We start from the raw sequence: 17,680 nt of genomic DNA, 5'->3' as shown, positions 1-17,680 counted from the left end.
TAAACGGTAAACAAAGGACTTAATTAGAGGTTAATTTATATATCCCCTTAGGTACTTACGTAATGTTTAGCTATAAATTTGGTTGATGTTTATAAACAAGTCGTAATATATCCATAATTGCAACGATATTTTCAGTGGGATTACACAAATTATGCCTGAGGGATTTTCTTAATTGCTCAGATTATGTAAAATATTTTCCATCTCGATGTTTGTTTAGTAACTTAGTTTTTATCAGCGTTCTCATTAGTCACAGTAACTGAACGTTCAGCTGCTTAAACAGACTTTTATCGTATCTGAAGATTACACTGTTTTCTACCCGGAAGTATTTACAATTAAGGCGAGCGGCCCTACTACCCTCCGTTAATGTTAGAGTTCATGTTTTTGCTGTTAATGTTTTCCTAATCCCGAAATGATATCCCGTGTAGACGACGTTTACTGAGGAATAATAAAAACTAGCTCGACGTATTCTGTGTTGTCCCGCTCGCGCGCTGTGCGTCGTGACGTCACACGCAGCGCGTCTCTGAGTGTGCGGGGCGGAAACAAGCAGCAAAAGCGTTCGCAGAGCCGCGAGTTCCCGTGCGACATGACTAACTCCGCCAGAATATCGTGTCAATCTGTGTACTCCGCTCGTTCCGTATCTAGCATCTCGTACCAATTACCGCGGGAGGAGTGTAAACATTTCTGAAGTCAGGAAGTGGGATGTGGCCCAGGTGAAAAGCTCGTTATATGGTTGCGCGCGTGGGCACCGGGACTGATGGCACGCGATCGGTCACACACATCAGGACGGCGCGTCGAGAGTGTGCGGTCAATATGTGAATTTGTGTGTGGACAGTAGTTGAGAGAACTAAAGAGCTATTGCAGTGAAGTCTTGTCTGTGTGAGTGTCAGCTCAGCATCATTATGGACTCGTCTGTGGCGCTGGGGAGGCTGGAGCTCGCGCGTCCGGTAACGACACACGGCTCGTGTTTACCGGAGGGCGCGCACGGCGCTCACCTGAACGGCTGCGTGCCGCTCTCTCATCAGGTGGCCGGACACAAGTATGGCGTGGATAAAGTGGGTCAGTACATGATTCTGTCGTTTAAAATTGTGTGCGGGGCTAGTTGTCAATATTCTTACCCCAATACTTTAAAGTTTTATCTGCAAAAACGACTGTTTAATAAATTACCGTTTTTACCTAAGAAACAAGATGCAAGGGTAAGTTGTCACAATGGGACTTTTCGTATGATTTTTAGAAAAAGAAATATACAGTAAAACAATTATGAATAGAACAAAACCATTAATGAAAAAGAAAAAAAAATGTATATTGTACCTTTAAAAAATAATGTAAAATGAAAAATAATACTATTACATTATAAACTAAACAATCTTTCATATGTTCTTGAGTAAAATTTAAACAATTATGGAGCACAATATTATTAATGAAAGCAAAAATGTATTAAGGAACATTTTAAAAGTGATGTGAAATTAAAAATCTAACTACTACTTTATACATTAAAACGGAAAATGTATGTCAAATTTAAAATATCAGATTTGTTTTGGCTAACAAATACTGTAATTGCACAATTTTATAAATAATAATAAAATACCACGTATAAAAATCAAGACAACTCAAATATGATGGAAATTTATGGGGGATAAGAAACTCATCCTGAGAACAAGATGTAGTTAAAAAATGCCCTGGTCTCTGATTAGTAATCATCCTTATTCCACAACAGATTTAATGAAAAACGGGCTGATAGGTTTCGTTTGTGTCTGTATAGTGCTGCTGACTCAATTTGGATTTGTCTCATGACTTGCAATAAACAGCTCTACATGTATGACCCGTGCAGTGAGTCAGTGGTAATGCAAATGTAAACGGAATTTGACCAATGCGGTAAAACACAGCCTAGACTTGACTTGCATTTGTGTCCACAATTGTTCTTTATTACTGCAACATACTTTTTGGGTGAACCTCACAAGAGCCTGTAGAACATTTGTTTGGGTCACACAAAATGTTATTTTGCATAAGAGTCTTTAAAAGTCTGTTTTTAGGACTCTCCATTTATTCATTTTGCATTGTTGTAGTATTTTAATGTAAATGAAGCATATTACCATAACATTTAAAAAAAACTGACACATAATGTACATTTTTGTACATCGTTCACATTAGTGTTTGTTGTAATTAATGCTAATAAAGTGTGGCCTGAATTATTTTTATTACTGTATTTTCATTTATTTATTTATTCCATTATTTAATTTGATCCCCATAAACACTTTCTCATAATAAATGTGTACAGTTTTATTTTTTTATTTTTTGAATTAGCATAATCATTCAAGATAATAAAATAACAAACAAACTGAAGAGTAAACCATCCAGATATGATACAGTAATGAAAATAAGAGGGAAGTGTAAATGTATAGTGCATTATGTACTGTGAGTCACTGGAAGAATTGCTTCAGGTAAAAGAGTTTTATAGTATGCATTCAAATAAAGGCTTTATTTAAATAGAGTGCGTGGTTGCAAATTCCCCCTAGTTGATCACGTTTGTTGTCATAAATTCATGCTTGGCGTGTTTGCTTTTGTTTATCAATGATGTGTACAGCTTTTAAAATAGCTATTTTTAAAGAGGGGGAGCCTGACCTAAATCCAGAGCTGCACAGTCTATGACTGTAATCTCTAAGCCCTGTCAACCCAGTTCTCAGCAGCATATAGGCCAGCCTGTGATGTCATAGACACTGCTGTGATCTCCCCTCATATCAGCTTCAAAAGGGCCTAATCACAGTCCTTCACTTAAACAACTCAATGGATATGAGCATTCACTCAACTATGTGAATCAATGTGTATTTCAAAAATGTTAGCATGTGCTTAATGGTTTGGTCAATGGTAATGATTCTGGGTTGTTTTTTTAATAACAGGTATCTTGCAACATCCTGATGGTACGGTCCTGAAACAGCTGCAGCCTCCTCCAAGAGGACCCAGAGAGATGCAGTTTTACAGTATGGTGAGCGTTACAGGAATTTTTTGGGCTCAAGACCACTGTGACACGTCCTTCAAAATCAAAAATAAACCTAATTGCACCCGAATAACCCGGGGTACTGTCAAATATAAAAGTTATATTTCATCATGCATGCATCATGGATACCAGAAGGGTATTGATTTCGTACAAGAAAATTCACCCACAGGAATTACATTAGTAAAGGCCCGTTCGCACTAGGTACAATATCTATAACAATAACAATATTTTAATAATCGCTCAAACTCTGAGAACAGGGCTTAACACTTACTTATTTTCTAAGGGAGCACGTGTGCATGAGTGCATTAGAAAACTTTACAGGCCCAATGAAAACGTATCAAATAATGTGTTTTCCTTAATAAAAGGATACAAGAAGACATTTACATCAGAATTATTTCTTTTTTTTTAAACAAAAAGTACACTAGATTTTTAAAACTGTATTTTATACTTAATAATGTGCTACCAAAATACAAAAAAAAAAAACTTAACATTTCTCAAAATATCATCTTTTATATTCCACAGAAGTCATACAGGTTTAGTACTACCTGAGGGTGTGTAAATGATGACAGAATTTTCGTTTAAACCAGAATTTTCCTTTTTGTGTATTTATTTGTCATCTGTTGTTCTTGGTGATATCAGAAGTCTGGAGGGGGGGCAGAGCCATTAGGGTTTCTGATAAAGTAAAAGACTCTTAAACCCATTAATGCCTAGTAAGATCCGTGTTGGTCGTGTAATCAGCTCTGTGATGGAGTTTGAAATGTTTTGTGATCTAATGGCTGAAACCACATAGTTAGTCACACACAAGTGAACGTGTAGTATTTGTAGTGCAAACACTAATGTCCTGGACAACAGTGAAGGGCCACCTCCTCACCTGTCAGTCAAACACTGCACTAAAACAAGGGTTTACCCGTATAGGCTTTTTGATGACCAGTGCTGATGTCTTACAGAGCAGGGGGCTTATATAAAGCTGCTGCATGATATGACACCATTTGAAACCAAGCATAATAATTTGCTGCGGTTATATTTTTATTTATTTTACATATTATTTACTTAACTAATTAGATATAAATAATTTATAAACAAATTAATAATAATAAAAACATCTTTAAAATAAATGGCTTTATACTTTAAATAGGAACTTTTTGATTCTGCAATCCTGCATTTTATAAAAATAAAGAAATTGAAAATATAAACACATGAAAATAAAAATGAATAAAAAACAACAATAGTGCACTCATTAATCAAGTTTGTGTGCACTGGAAATCATATATTATCAAATAAAGACCAGGCAACAAAAATTCACCAATTTGTCTTGCAATACCCACGGAAAAAAACAAAGTTGATATAGCGCAGCATAGTTTGAGTGTTTTTATAGAGAATACAATGTGCTCTTCCTCAGGATTTGCCAAAGTTTGCAAGGTTTTTGGAATTGAATGTGTAATAGGTATTCAAAGACTCTTTTAAAATTAGATAAATATATATTTTCTGAATGCTGTTGGTGTATTAAATATATTACAGGCTTTTTAGTTATTAGTTCCCTGCGCAGATTTTGTTTGTGTTCAAGTTGGTCACGAAAATTCACCTCATTGGGCAACAGAAAGCTGCTTGGTTTGAAAGTGATTCTGTGTGAGCTGTGCTTTATGGATCAGTACTTTTTTTTTTATTAATTTTTTTTTGTCTGCAAAATTTAGCAGTTTCGCTAATTTGAGTACATATTTACAGGCTTGTAAGTGATGTATGCATTCAAATCCCGTCCAATACTACCGAAATTTCACAGTGTGATCTTGTTATGTCAGGTGTATTCTGAAGACCACTGCGACCCCTGTCTTGTAGACCTCCAAGCGCAGCTTCCCAAGTACTATGGCACATGGTCCTCACCTGATGCTCCCACAGGTACACGGATGGGTGCATGGAGCCATGACAAGATTGGTGGATTTACTGTACAGCATGAGTTTAGTCAGCATCTCTGCTCGCTCTCTTCCACAGACCTGTACCTCAAGCTGGAGGACGTGACACGCAGGTTTCAGAAGCCATGCATCATGGACGTGAAGATCGGCCAGAAGAGCTATGACCCTTATGCTTCACAGGAGAAACGGGAACAGCAGATCAGGAAATACCCACTGATGGAGGAGATCGGCTTCTTGGTTTTGGGAATGAGGGTATGATTTCTTCTTTAAAATCAATGCAGATTTTATTGATTATTTCTGAAGAGCTAATGTGATGCATTACATTTAAGTTTTGTCCCCTGAATAGGATGCGCATGCTGTACACGTGCCAACCGATTTTTGTAACTGGTCACACATGCGCATTGACTTGGTATTGACTTTTTCTCTTTTAACGATTAAAGGGTTAGTTCACCCAAAAATTAACAAAGTGAAAAAGTCCTCCTGTAGCGAATCGATGCGTTTTTGTACGAAAAAGAACCTTATTTAAAACTTAATAATGAATTTAATCTAGCTTGCGCTCACTGTTGTAAACGGAAGCAGTTCTGGCATCAGCTTTTGGCAATCAGCTTGTACAGCCTGTAAATCGGGCCAAAAATCTAGGCAAAAGTCATGTTGCATCCCTACTCTTTCATAACTAGCCATGCAGATATAAAAGGTTAATTTTAGTGTGCAGATATAGCAAGGTCCAAAGTAGGTCTATTTTTGAATGCATTTGAAGTGATAGCTGATGTCACATTCACATCCTGAAACTTGTGAATTGTGTGGGGGTCGTGTATGCTGTGTAATGTGAAGCAGAAGCACTAGGCTTGAGGTGTCAGAATGTCTTTGTATGCAGCAGACACACAGAGTCACAGACTCACCTAACACGTTCAGAGGTGGTTGTTCTACTCTCTACCGGCTCTTTTGAATCATCACTACTTCCTGTATACAACCCAAACACTGCTGTCCTCAAACAGGTAGCCCTTGTCTTTTCGCAGATGCTCTTATCCAAAGAGAAAGAGGCATAGTACTTATTACTTATAATTGCCTTCCACTTAACTCAAGACACATATATTTAAAATATTTTTTGATCTTTCAATCCTGAATGTGGCTTTGCTCTTCCAGAGGTCCTGCCATTTCATCTAATGATGAGCTTGGGTACAGCTGGTGCCAGAGCCTTGTGTTTTAAGAGGTTTTAATTAACGATCAGCAGCTTTAGAGCAGACAGAAGAGGGTAAAGCTCAGTGGTAGAGCCACAGTGCTGTGTGCACTAGAGTCTCAGATTTACTGAGCTCTGGACACAGCATGCAATAGCAGCAGTGCCGTCAACACTGCTGGAGTGACATGTTTGGATAGCTTAGGAGGGAAATTTGGTTTGTATAATCAAACGGAGCATGCAAGAACACTTGTGAAGAATCCTAGTTTAAAAAAAAAACTGGACTCAGCATTTACTGCAATAGTGGTTGAAGAAATCCTCTGTAGGCTGGTGAACTTTGATCATCTCGACCACTGTAGTTAAGCTATAGTAATGTTGTTTAAACAGTTATAATCGACCACAAAATGGAATCCAGGCTTAAAAACCGTAATCACAAATTTAAGAAACATCTGAGATCTGCTGTTACTGCTCTCATAAAAATGCGTGTAGAATTAAAAATTTGCATGTAATGTCTAACATGAAATATTTTAGAAAAATGTAAATTCTAGTCTGAATTGTTTAAATTTTAGTTATTCCGTTTATTGATTATTTACTCTTATCGATTAGTTGTTGCAGCCCTGCTTGCATTGTTGTAGTTGTTGTTGTAATATCTTTATTTGTCCCTTTACAGGGCAATTTATGTAGGATCAGACCTCACAAACATACAAATTTATAAAAAAAAAAAAACACAACCCCGAGCATTTACAGTACAGTACACAGTTCTTCATATACTATTTAAAAAATCACGGTACACTTTTGGTACATTCATACCTAGTCATGCAGATATAAGGGGTTCTTTTTGTGCAGAAATAGCAAGGTTCAACAAAGTTCTATTTTTGAATGCTTTGAGGTGTTAGATGCTGTCATATCCACATATGAGAATGTAAATTTACTGTATGCACACACAAACACACTACCAGTCAAAAGTTTGAAATAATTAAGATTTTCAATATTAATGATTTTTAATGAAAGAAGTCTATTATGCTAACAAAGGCTGCATTTATTTGATCAAAAATAGAGTAAAAACAGTAATATTGTTCAATTTTATTACAATTTAAAAATAACCTTTTTTCATTTTAATATATAATTTTTTTTTTTTACATGTAATTTATAGAGGTTCAAAGGATCACAAAACAAACGGTTCGGATCATATTATGTTTTAAGTCACAGATCAAATCTTTTTCGGACCAGCGAGAATTTTTTTTTTTTTTTTTTTACTTTGCTATCCATTTTTTACTTAAAGTACTTCCATACCACAGCAAAAACTACTAGCCTTACAAAGTTCAAACCGTATTAAAGGCAAGTGAACAAATACACAAATTACAGGCATAGATAAATACAACAGAGCAAAGTTACAAATACAGTAAGGTCTAGTGGTGTGTGCACAGCAAAAGTGAATTTAATAATTTGCTTGAGTACAGAACATACAAAGTCAATGCAAAGACATGAATAAACGCATATTCGTGACAGACGAAGCGCAAGATGCAAATTCGGTGATGTGATTGACACAGATGCGCAAAATTTGCCTCAATCATGTAATCCGCGCAAGTTGGAAAATGTAAGCTTAAGCGGGAAATTCACATGACGCATTGTCACACAAGCCAATCAGTGAAGAGCTTATTGACACCTCTGTTTTTAGCAGATTATGGAGTAGAGCACACACGATTGTTTTTATTTGTGCGAGTAACACGAAAAACATCCCGTGAGTAATCTAGAGCGAGTAACGCGATGTGAAAATTCGCTTCACTTTTGGTGTGCACCCACTATAAATGTATTTTTCAGGTACATTGATTAACGTTAAGGACACAGACAGCAGCAGGTATTTAAAGGCTGCTGTCACTTTAAGACTGAACACACGGATCCAGTATAATGATAGACATCCGATTTCTTTCTCTGTTTATGTTCATTTGAGACATAACCGACTGTGTTTATGAGAATACTTGCAGAGACGGCTATTTTGACAGTTTTGTTTGAAAGTGTCTGTTCAAAAGCAGTGAGATGAGAAAGGGGAATCAGTTTTTTGTTTGTGCATCTGAAACGTTCTTCTATGTGTGCGTTTATTTATTATATTATTTAAAAGCCTTTGCTACATGTACTGTGTTTAAGCTAACTGAGACTTGTTATAGCACTTGTATATCATTGCTCTTTTGTTGATTTTGATTGCTTCCATTGTCCTCATTTGTAAGTCACTTTGGATAAATGCGTCTGCTAAATGACTAAATGTAATGTAACTATGATGCGTTTAACCACTAGTAATTTATTCCTGTGACGAAAAGCTGTATTTTCAGCATTATTACTCCAGTCTTATGTGTCACATGATCCTTCATAAATCTTTGTAATAAGCTGATTTGCTCAAGCAACATTTCTTATGATCAATGTTGAAACTTTGGAGCGGTAGTATATGTGTATGAATGCTCGTGAAGATGTTATTGGTCAGTTATTTTATTAATGAGCACACAGAGTCATGCACATGTGCTTGTATCTGTATTAGGGCCCTATGAAATAAACCAAAATAGCGTCTGTTCCATTCATTAACAGAGACACGTGGAACATGCAGGATTCATATTTAAATCGACTTTTGCGGCTTAATAGTTACAGATACTAGTCCATATTGCGATTTAAATGTAATGACCTACTTTTTATTAATTAATTTAAAATGTGACAAATTCAGTGACATTCCGCATTTAAACTGTGAATTCTGTTTTTATGATTGGATTCCGTGATTCCATCTGCGTTTTCCACATCGCAGAAATCATAGGGCCCTACTGTATGTGTTTGGTATCCATGTTCTGTAAATGCTCGGTGTGGATCTGAACGAGGTCTCTGCACCGGCTGTCTTGTGTAACACATCGTGTTCATTTACACTACCGATCTGACTTGTTTGTTTAGTAATATGTTTTCTTGGCAACACGTATATGTGAATAATTCTTGGAAATATGACAAAATTCCAGAGTTATCTGTAATTTCTCAAAGCTTAACAGACTTTTGGGGATTGACTTAGATAATAACAGCTCTTCCTGTTTATTGTGTCATTACATATAGTATGACAACAGCGATGGACAAATGACATGAAAGGAGCATCCATTCTAAGGGCCCGCAGGTCCAAAAGGGACCATAACAACTCCAAAAAGATTTAATCACCAAATCATCGTCTATGCAGTGCGAGTAGTTTTAATAATTCCATCTGTGGTCTCCAAAGACATTCCATCCTCCTCTGCTGCACATTCTAAAACTGAACGGATGAGAGAAAAATATCTGTTCACTGTAAAAGAGAAGAAGCAGGTAACCAAATCATATTAACTATAACAGAGAAGAAATGTTGCCACACAGGTCTGGAGAATATGTCCGGGTTTACCAGTTCTCTGAAAACACTGTAACAGAAAACCCTCGTTCAAAATAAGAAGAAAAACACCAGATTGCTAAAATAAAGTGGCTTTTAATAATTATCTACTAATTATTATGTATGCTGATTATCATGTAATAATAGTCTATTTTAATATATTTTAAAATGTAATTTATTCCTGTGATCTCATCTCCAATTCCCTTTAAGAGCAAGTTGCGCTCGTGCCATGACGGATTTGCTATTTACATGGCTGAATTTGCAAGTGCAAAGACAGAAGGCGTCTCCGAGATGAAACGGAGCTGCTCGAGCACAAGCAAATAGGTAGCCTAATTCTGATACATGCGATGACTATCCATTATGACATGTAGTCATTTTTATGTAGCCTGCACAATAATATTATTTTACATTGTAATTCTTTAATTTTTAATATTTGGCATGTTTGTGTGCTGCTGTGCATCCCTGTGTGTGTAATAAGCATCGTGTACACTCGCTGTGGACCCGCCTATACTAACACGCTCTTTAAATAACAAAGAAAAAACATTGCGCCAGACTTTAGACCAGGTTTGAGTTGGTCTATGGCGCAGTCTATTTTCAGTTCCTCAAAATAGCTATGCACCAACAATGCGCCTGAACACACCTCGTTTTCACACCAGCATGCCCCTGAGCGCACAATGGGCGCAAATGCATTTGCTATTTAAAAAAACGCGGCTCAGGACGGGAAAATGAGAACTGCGTAGGACTGAAACTAGCAAAAACACTTACGCCGGGTGTATGATAGGGCCCTTTATTTTAAGGTACAATTCTCACTATTAACTAGTTGCATATTACTAGCATATTGGCCATTTATTAGTATCTGTAAAGCACATATTTTAATGCCTTAGTTTAGATTCCTTAATCCAACCCCATACCTAAACATAACAAATACCTTACTAACTATTAATTAGCTGCAAAACAAGATTTTATTGAGGGAAAATGCTTAGTTAATAGTGAATGTGTTCCCTAATCTTAAAGTGTTACCAAAAAATACAGTTTGTACAGTATAAAAACCATTATGCCTATGGAATATCCCTATAATGATAGGAATGGCAGTTTGTGTGTGTGTGTGTGGGAGCAAGAGAGAGAGAGAAGGATATATTTGTATATCTGTGCCATCGGACAGGATGAGCTTATCACGCTGTGGCCTCTCCCAGCATCCTCAGGGTTTTTGCTTCTCTCTTGAGAATCATGGGTGGAGACCTCTAAACTCTTTATCATCAGCTCATGATGGATGAGGTTTACTCAACACCCATCACTTTTGCAGAGCCATGTCGTTCTTTATTATCTCAGAGGAAATGTGCAAGTCGTCTGCGAACAGGCTTTACATGAATTGCCTTTCTTTGTTTGTACATGGATTTAAATATCTAATGTAAAACCTTCCTTATCGTATTGCATGCAAGAGTGAGGTAAGATGTGTCAGTGCATCGCTCCTTGAATAAAATAATGTGTAATGCACAAATAATGTGCATTATTTTCTAATAATTCAATGGACCGGAGTCAAATTATTTTGCTTTTACTATAGTTACCACACCTTAAGAGGATTTAAAAAAAAAAATTATTTCCTCCAGATTATGTATTTCAAGACATTTGTCAGGTTTTTGTCCTTAAAATGCCCTTAGGACTAATTTCTCATGCATCTCATCTCAAACCTCCGTTTCTAATTCCATAATGTCATTTTAGAGCTATATAGAGGCTTGAGCCACTGATAATGCACTCTAATGTAGTTATTAGAAAGAGAGAGAGATAAATTGTAGCTGTGTGGAGCTTGTGTTAATAGTGTGCTGCAGGGATGACATCAAAACCCAGAAGACTAATTCACCATGGATTCCATTGAGATTTTCATATTTTTTTTAAACAATGGTGTTTTTTTCAATATTATTAAAAAAATAAAAAGTTCAAAATATCAGTGCTAGAAACTGTTGTGCTGCTCAATATTTTTTTGGAAACTGTGATACTTTTTTGAGGATTTTTTGATAAATAAAAAGTTCAAAAGAAGAGCATTTATTTCAAATAGAAATCTTTTCTAACAATATACAGTACTGTTCAAAAGTTTGTGGTCAGTACATTTTTTTGAAAGAAATTAAAACTTTTATTCAGCAAGGATGTGTTAAATTAAAAAGAAGTGATAGCAAAGATTTATATTGTTAGAAAATATTTAGATTTTGAATAGATGCTGTTCTTCTTAACTTTTTATTTCTCAAAGAATCCTAAAAAAAAGTTTCCCCCCCAAAAAAAAAAAAATTGGCAGCACAACTGTTTACATTAACATTTATAATTCTAATGATAAATCAGTATATTAGAATGATTTCTGAAGGATCGTGCGACACTTTATACTGGAGTAATGGCTGATGGAAAATCAGCTTTGCATCACAGAAATAAATGATATTTTAAAGGATTTTAAAATAGAAACCAATATTTTATATTGTAATAACATTTTGCAAGATTACTTTTTTTTTTTTTTTTTTTTTTTTGATAAAATAAATGCATCCTTAATAAGCATAATAGACTTCTTTAAAAAAAAAATTGAATGGTAGTGTGTGTGTGTGTGTGTGTATGTGTATGTATACATACATACATACATACATACATACATACCACACATTTTAAATATTTGATTAAATATTAAATCATTTTGTTTATGGATATAAAAAAAACTACATAATGTTCAAAATAAGAAGCTTTGCTTATCTTGTATTATCAAATCTAGTGAAAAAGTGATGTTCTTCTGTAAAATATGTATAAAGGGTAGGCATAATAAGCAAGGCTTCTGCCTACACCTTTTTGGAAATGATGGTCATTTATTTATTTATTTATTTATTTGAAAGGTTGTTTGTACGGACAGAAATAAACAGGATTGATTGATTGATTGATTGATTGATTGAAGCTTTTGGGGTAGTGCATTAATACATGTTTTCAATAATGCATGTTTAATACAATACATCTGTTCTTATATTATTTGAAATGTCAATCCTTTGTGTATTTCCCATTGATTGAACTTGATGCAGCTTAGAGTCCAATTTCTTTATTTCCTTATTTATTTCAGGATGTTTGTCTTGTTTGTTGTACTGCTCCTGGCTCAAAGGGCAGCTCAAGTAAAAGAAGCACAGTCCAATAGTTTACGGAAAATGATTGGTTGACCTTTTACTATGTTAAAAAAAAAAAAAAGAAAAGAAATTTGAAGTCTTCAGGATAGGAGTTGTCTAAAATTGCACATAGAAAGCGCAGCGAGGTCCAGTTCCTTGGTGAAATATTGATGGGGAGCAGACGGTATGTAAATTCTCAGTCTCAGGCCGTCCCAGGGGTTTAGCTCTCTGCCAGCCCGTACGGAAAAACAGATGGACGAAAAGAGCCCATCTACAGCAAACAGAACCATTACTCATAATTGTGCCATTGATTTGGATGATATAGAAAGGAACTTAATGCCCCTCTCAAAATAAACCCAAATTACACAGTACGATATTACATTGGCTCCCTCGTCATCCTTTCCAGAAGTTCAACTTGAATTTAATTTCCTTACTGGAGTTAATTCAATCACAGGAGATACTGTAGTGACCTCACATGTCCTCTAGAGGGAGAGCCAGACCTCTGGAGAGACTATTCATATTCAACTCTAGTTTAAAATGTTTCTTGCTGTCTTTTAGGTGTATAAAGTACACCTATAAAACCTATGACCATAATAACAGAATAATTCAAGAGAACTACAGTCAATCAAACAATCAAAGAACGAAAAAACGACCAAAGCACCAAACCACCAACACAATAACACCATAACACAAAACACCAAAAAGATTACTACATTGTTTCTGGTGCGTTTATCTAAAATAAGGAAAACAAGCTTAATTTACTCTTAAAGACCCCTTGAAATGTCTTGACAAGCACATTGTTCTTTCCTGGATTTAAATTTTGTCTTATAAAATGCAACTGGGTTGGTACATATCAAAGTTGTTCTCTTTTTTTAATAACTAGACATTTTCTTTGTGAACCAACTTGTTATTGTTAGTCACAGGCAGCTAGTATTAGCCATTGTTACCCAGGAGATTAAAATGTTTAATAGAAGAAGTGAAATAAAGAAAGTAAGGCAGTATTTCTGTGGCTCAAACAGTAAAGGATGTTTTCAGGAAATGCATTGTGCATAATAAAATTTAATGGTCTAGTGCAATATAAGTTGCTTAGAAAAAAAAAAAAAAAACAACATAAAAAAAATAAAAAAAAAAACAAAAAAAAAAAAAAAAATAATAATCTAGTTAAAAAAAAGAGGCATGAACACAAGGAATAATTATATGGTAAAATGTTTTGAATTATAAATTTTTCACATCTCTTTTACTCACCAAGGCTGCACTTATTTAATCTACAAAAATACAGTAAAAAGTAATATTGTAATTAGAATTTAATTTTTTTTTCTTTGAATATATTTTAAAATGTAATTTATTCTTTGATGGAAAGCTGATATTTTCAGCAGCCATTACTCAATAAACATTTCTTTTAATTTTCAGTGCTGAAAATAGTTGTTGTTTAGTTGAAAATAATTTTCGATGTTGAAAATAGTTTTCTCTCTTTAAAAAAAAAAAAATGTTTTCATGTTTTGTTTTTTTTTTCTGAATTTTTGGGTTAAGTAGAATTTAAGGTAATAATAATAATAATAATACTTTTATTGAGCAAGGATGCATTAAATTGATCAAAAGCAACAACAAAAGACATTTAATATGTTTATATATATATTTCAAATAAATGCTGTTCTTTAGCTGTTTATATTTATCAAGGAATTCTGAAAAAAAAGTTTGACTTTTTTTCCACAAAATTATTAAGCAGCAAACATTGATAGTAACCATTACTAATAACTGATCATCAATAATTGCCATGCAACATTAAAGACTGGAGTAATGATGCTGAAAATTCAGCTTTGCATCGTAGGAATAAATAGCATTTTTATAATCCAATAGAAAACAGTTGTTTTTAATTACAACAATTTTTCGCAATATTGCTGTTTTTGAATGTAAGGTGAATCAAATAAATCCAGCTTTGGTAAGCAAAAGAGATTCCTTTCAATAACATAAAAAAAATAATCACAGTTATTCCAAACCTTTTACTGGTTGTGCATTTATATATGTTTATATGTGTATTTTTATATGTATATGTACCAGTATAACAGTGCATAGTAATAAAGCAGTAGTATTAATTTGTATACATTTTTGCTAAAAGTTGTGATGTCACATGAAGACGTGAACACATAAGTGTGATGATGCAAAGAAATTGAATTTGAACAGGGTTTTTATTTATTTATTTTATTTTATTTTTATCCGATTCACATTTTGTCCATTGCTTATTTGTGTAAAGGCATATTTTCATTGGTATGTCAACTGGGCCAGACAGATGGCCTGCATATAAGATTGAAATAGTTTCAGATTTAACTGTCACAGTATAAAGCATTCGACATCTTCTGTGGTTGTTTCCTGACTGATCTTATTCCAGTGACGAGCAACATCCTCATTGTACTGCAGGTTTATCCAAGTTCTTCTACAACGGCGACATTCTTCGCAAAGACGCCATCACTGCCAGCATTCTCAAAGTCCAGAAGATCCTTCAGTGGTTTGAGGGCCAGAGTCGGTTCAACTTCTACTCAACCCCTATTCTCTTCTCCCACAACCTGATCTGTGTGCCCGGTCTTGTCTCTCAGAGCCTACGGGATAGCCAGATCGCACTCGAGGCCTGTGAGCAGAACAACAACATCAATCAGAGCCTCTCAACGATGTACTCCCTGCACAAGAAAAGCTGCGCCCAGAGCCACTACCAAGCCAAACAGGACAACAGCGTTAGGAGCTCCTCACAGCAGCCCAACGGCAACCGCGGCTTGGCAAGACTGGAAGAGGACAGGAAGGAGAGCAAGAGTCAAGCGGGACAGGAAACGGTCCATGACGTGGAGGTAAAGATGATTGACTTTGCACATGTCTTCTCTAGTGACGTTCCCGACCAGGGTTACATCTATGGCCTGAAGAACCTACTCAAGGTCCTGCATCAGATTCTGGAGGAGTGATGGAACAGTTCAATGTTGTTGAAGGTATGAATTTTGTAGCCACTTTCATGTCCGCCTACCTGGCTTTCTCTAATCTGCACTACCTACACCATCAGTGGAGTAACATGTTTGTAATCCTTCGTCTAATGTATGTGCTTTAGTCTTTTAAAAGCTTTGTATAATTTGTTATGATATCTTACTCAGGTAAATGAATCTATAGTGCTTGTATAATTTTCCAGACAAAAGAAGAAACACTCTCATCATATTATGCCTCAGATATTAGTTCCTGTTTCCAGAGCCATTGCAGGATTTTTTTTTTTAAATCAGTGTTATTAAAAATAGGAATTTGATGAGTGAAGATATAGGAAAATATATTTGATGTTTCTTTCGCATATGCTGCCAGTATGACCCTGCCTGTTTCAGACCTGTTGAATTGTGAATTTTATCTCAAATTATTATTATTATTTTTTTTATGTGATTTGAAAAGAATTAAACCTTTGTGTGTTCATGTTCTGTGATTACTGATGCAATATGACTGAAACAACAATGAAAGTAATGAAGTTGAGATCATTTATTTTTTTCATTGTACAGCCCCTTCGGTGTGTCTACATCAAATGCCAAAGTTTCCATCAGTGAAGTGAACTGGAATTGTTATTTTAGTAATACAGTCTTCTTCTGACCACTAACCAATTCACTTGGGTGTCCAGGTATTAGTGATTGCATAGGACATGATAGGAACTCCTGAAAAAGACATTTAATGTGACTCAATATGAGAGGACAAATAAGAATACCCTCAAAATTGTAAACAAATATTTTAATCTCAGAAATTGATTTTTATTTTTATTTTGTTGTTCTTATTTTTTTTCTTATTATTATTTTAGCATATGTGATTTATCAGTAACCATTTAACTTGTGTAACTTGTGCTTTTATTGTTTATATATTATGTTTATTAGCAGCAGAGACTACCTTTTTTTCCTTTTTCTTCTTTTTTTAACCAAGGCCTATTCAGGGTTCCCACCGTCATTAAAAAACTTGCAAATATTAGAGAATTTCAAAACAACAATAAAACTAAAATTTTATTTTATTTTTATTTATTTATTTTTATGCTCCGAAAATGTCATTGTTTTGTGTTATGTTTTATTTGCTTGGTTATGATTGATGTCAAAAGACCACAGCTAGTATAATGCGGCAAGTGTACGAAAAAACAATTCCATATTCTTGTTCACATGCACCTTTAAAGTGGCACAACATAGGGACTGTTTGGACCAATAAAGACAAAAAGTGCATAAATAGCATAGCTCTGTGGAAATATGTCTTTGGGCAAAGTTAGAAATTGCCTTTGTGCCTATCAAAAAAAAAACAACAACAAAAAAACAGTCTTTTTGCAGCTCCTGGTGTAATAAAGGTTTTCAGTAGACCTCAAGAACTGAAGTGGTCTACTCAAGCTCTGGAATACTATAGTGCCCTCCATTATCATATGCTTTTGTTCACAAATAAATGAACTGATGTCATGTTTACAATCTACCTTTATGGTTATCTGGACAAAGACACGTTGTTATATAGTCGTACATGCATAACTCAATAATTTGTGTCCATTAATCATTTTATCTTATTTATGCACTGAAAGTATAAGTGAAAATACTATGTGTACATTTATGCTTTTTGTTAATAACTAAAAATGATCTGTCATTTCTTTTTCTGATTGTTATACATATATATAGGTTACTGCTGTATTAATATATATATATATATATATATATATATATATATAATATAATATATATATATATATATATTGCTGTATGTGTGGTGCTTATATATATTGGTTACTGCTGTATGTGTGGTGCTGAAAGCACTTTAGTGAGCCTTTGAGACTGGATATTTCCCTGTGGAATAAATTTATCAATCTTATTTAAGGGCATGAAACTGTTGAATCCCAAATGGACAAATGAAGTCTGAACACTCACATTAACATTTGTACACTGGCTAGATCTTATGCTCGTTGGAACGGCAGGAATATTTCCATGGCATTCATTTTCTGGAAGATATGAGGTTATCTCTTTGGTGTCCTATGCTTGCTGTTCAATGTGCTAAAATATAACAGGCCTGGGTTAGCAGTGATGTCTCAATATACGTCCATTTCTGAAAACCTGACTTGAACTTTGTATCAAGCTAAAC

At 34.8% G+C, this 17,680-nt stretch overlaps 1 protein-coding gene across 1 annotated transcript; it reads left to right on the top strand.

Moving 5' to 3' along the window:
* The first annotated feature begins 243 nt into the window (after positions 1-243).
* LOC109076380 (inositol polyphosphate multikinase-like) lies at positions 244-16,797 on the top strand. Its single transcript, XM_042768271.1, has 6 exons — positions 244-1,056; positions 2,895-2,980; positions 4,789-4,885; positions 4,979-5,151; positions 13,133-13,141; positions 14,953-16,797. Exons 1-6 carry the CDS (start codon positions 900-902, stop codon positions 15,520-15,522), a joined length of 1,092 nt encoding a protein of 363 aa, XP_042624205.1. The 5' UTR covers positions 244-899; the 3' UTR covers positions 15,523-16,797.
* Positions 16,798-17,680: the final 883 nt, after the last annotated feature.

The sequence above is a fragment of the Cyprinus carpio genome, chromosome A12 (assembly GCF_018340385.1).
Source record: "Cyprinus carpio isolate SPL01 chromosome A12, ASM1834038v1, whole genome shotgun sequence".
NCBI classification, from domain to species: domain Eukaryota; kingdom Metazoa; phylum Chordata; class Actinopteri; order Cypriniformes; family Cyprinidae; genus Cyprinus; species Cyprinus carpio.
Note: the sequence above shows the minus strand (reverse complement) of the source record. Positions and strands in the feature narration are given on the sequence as shown.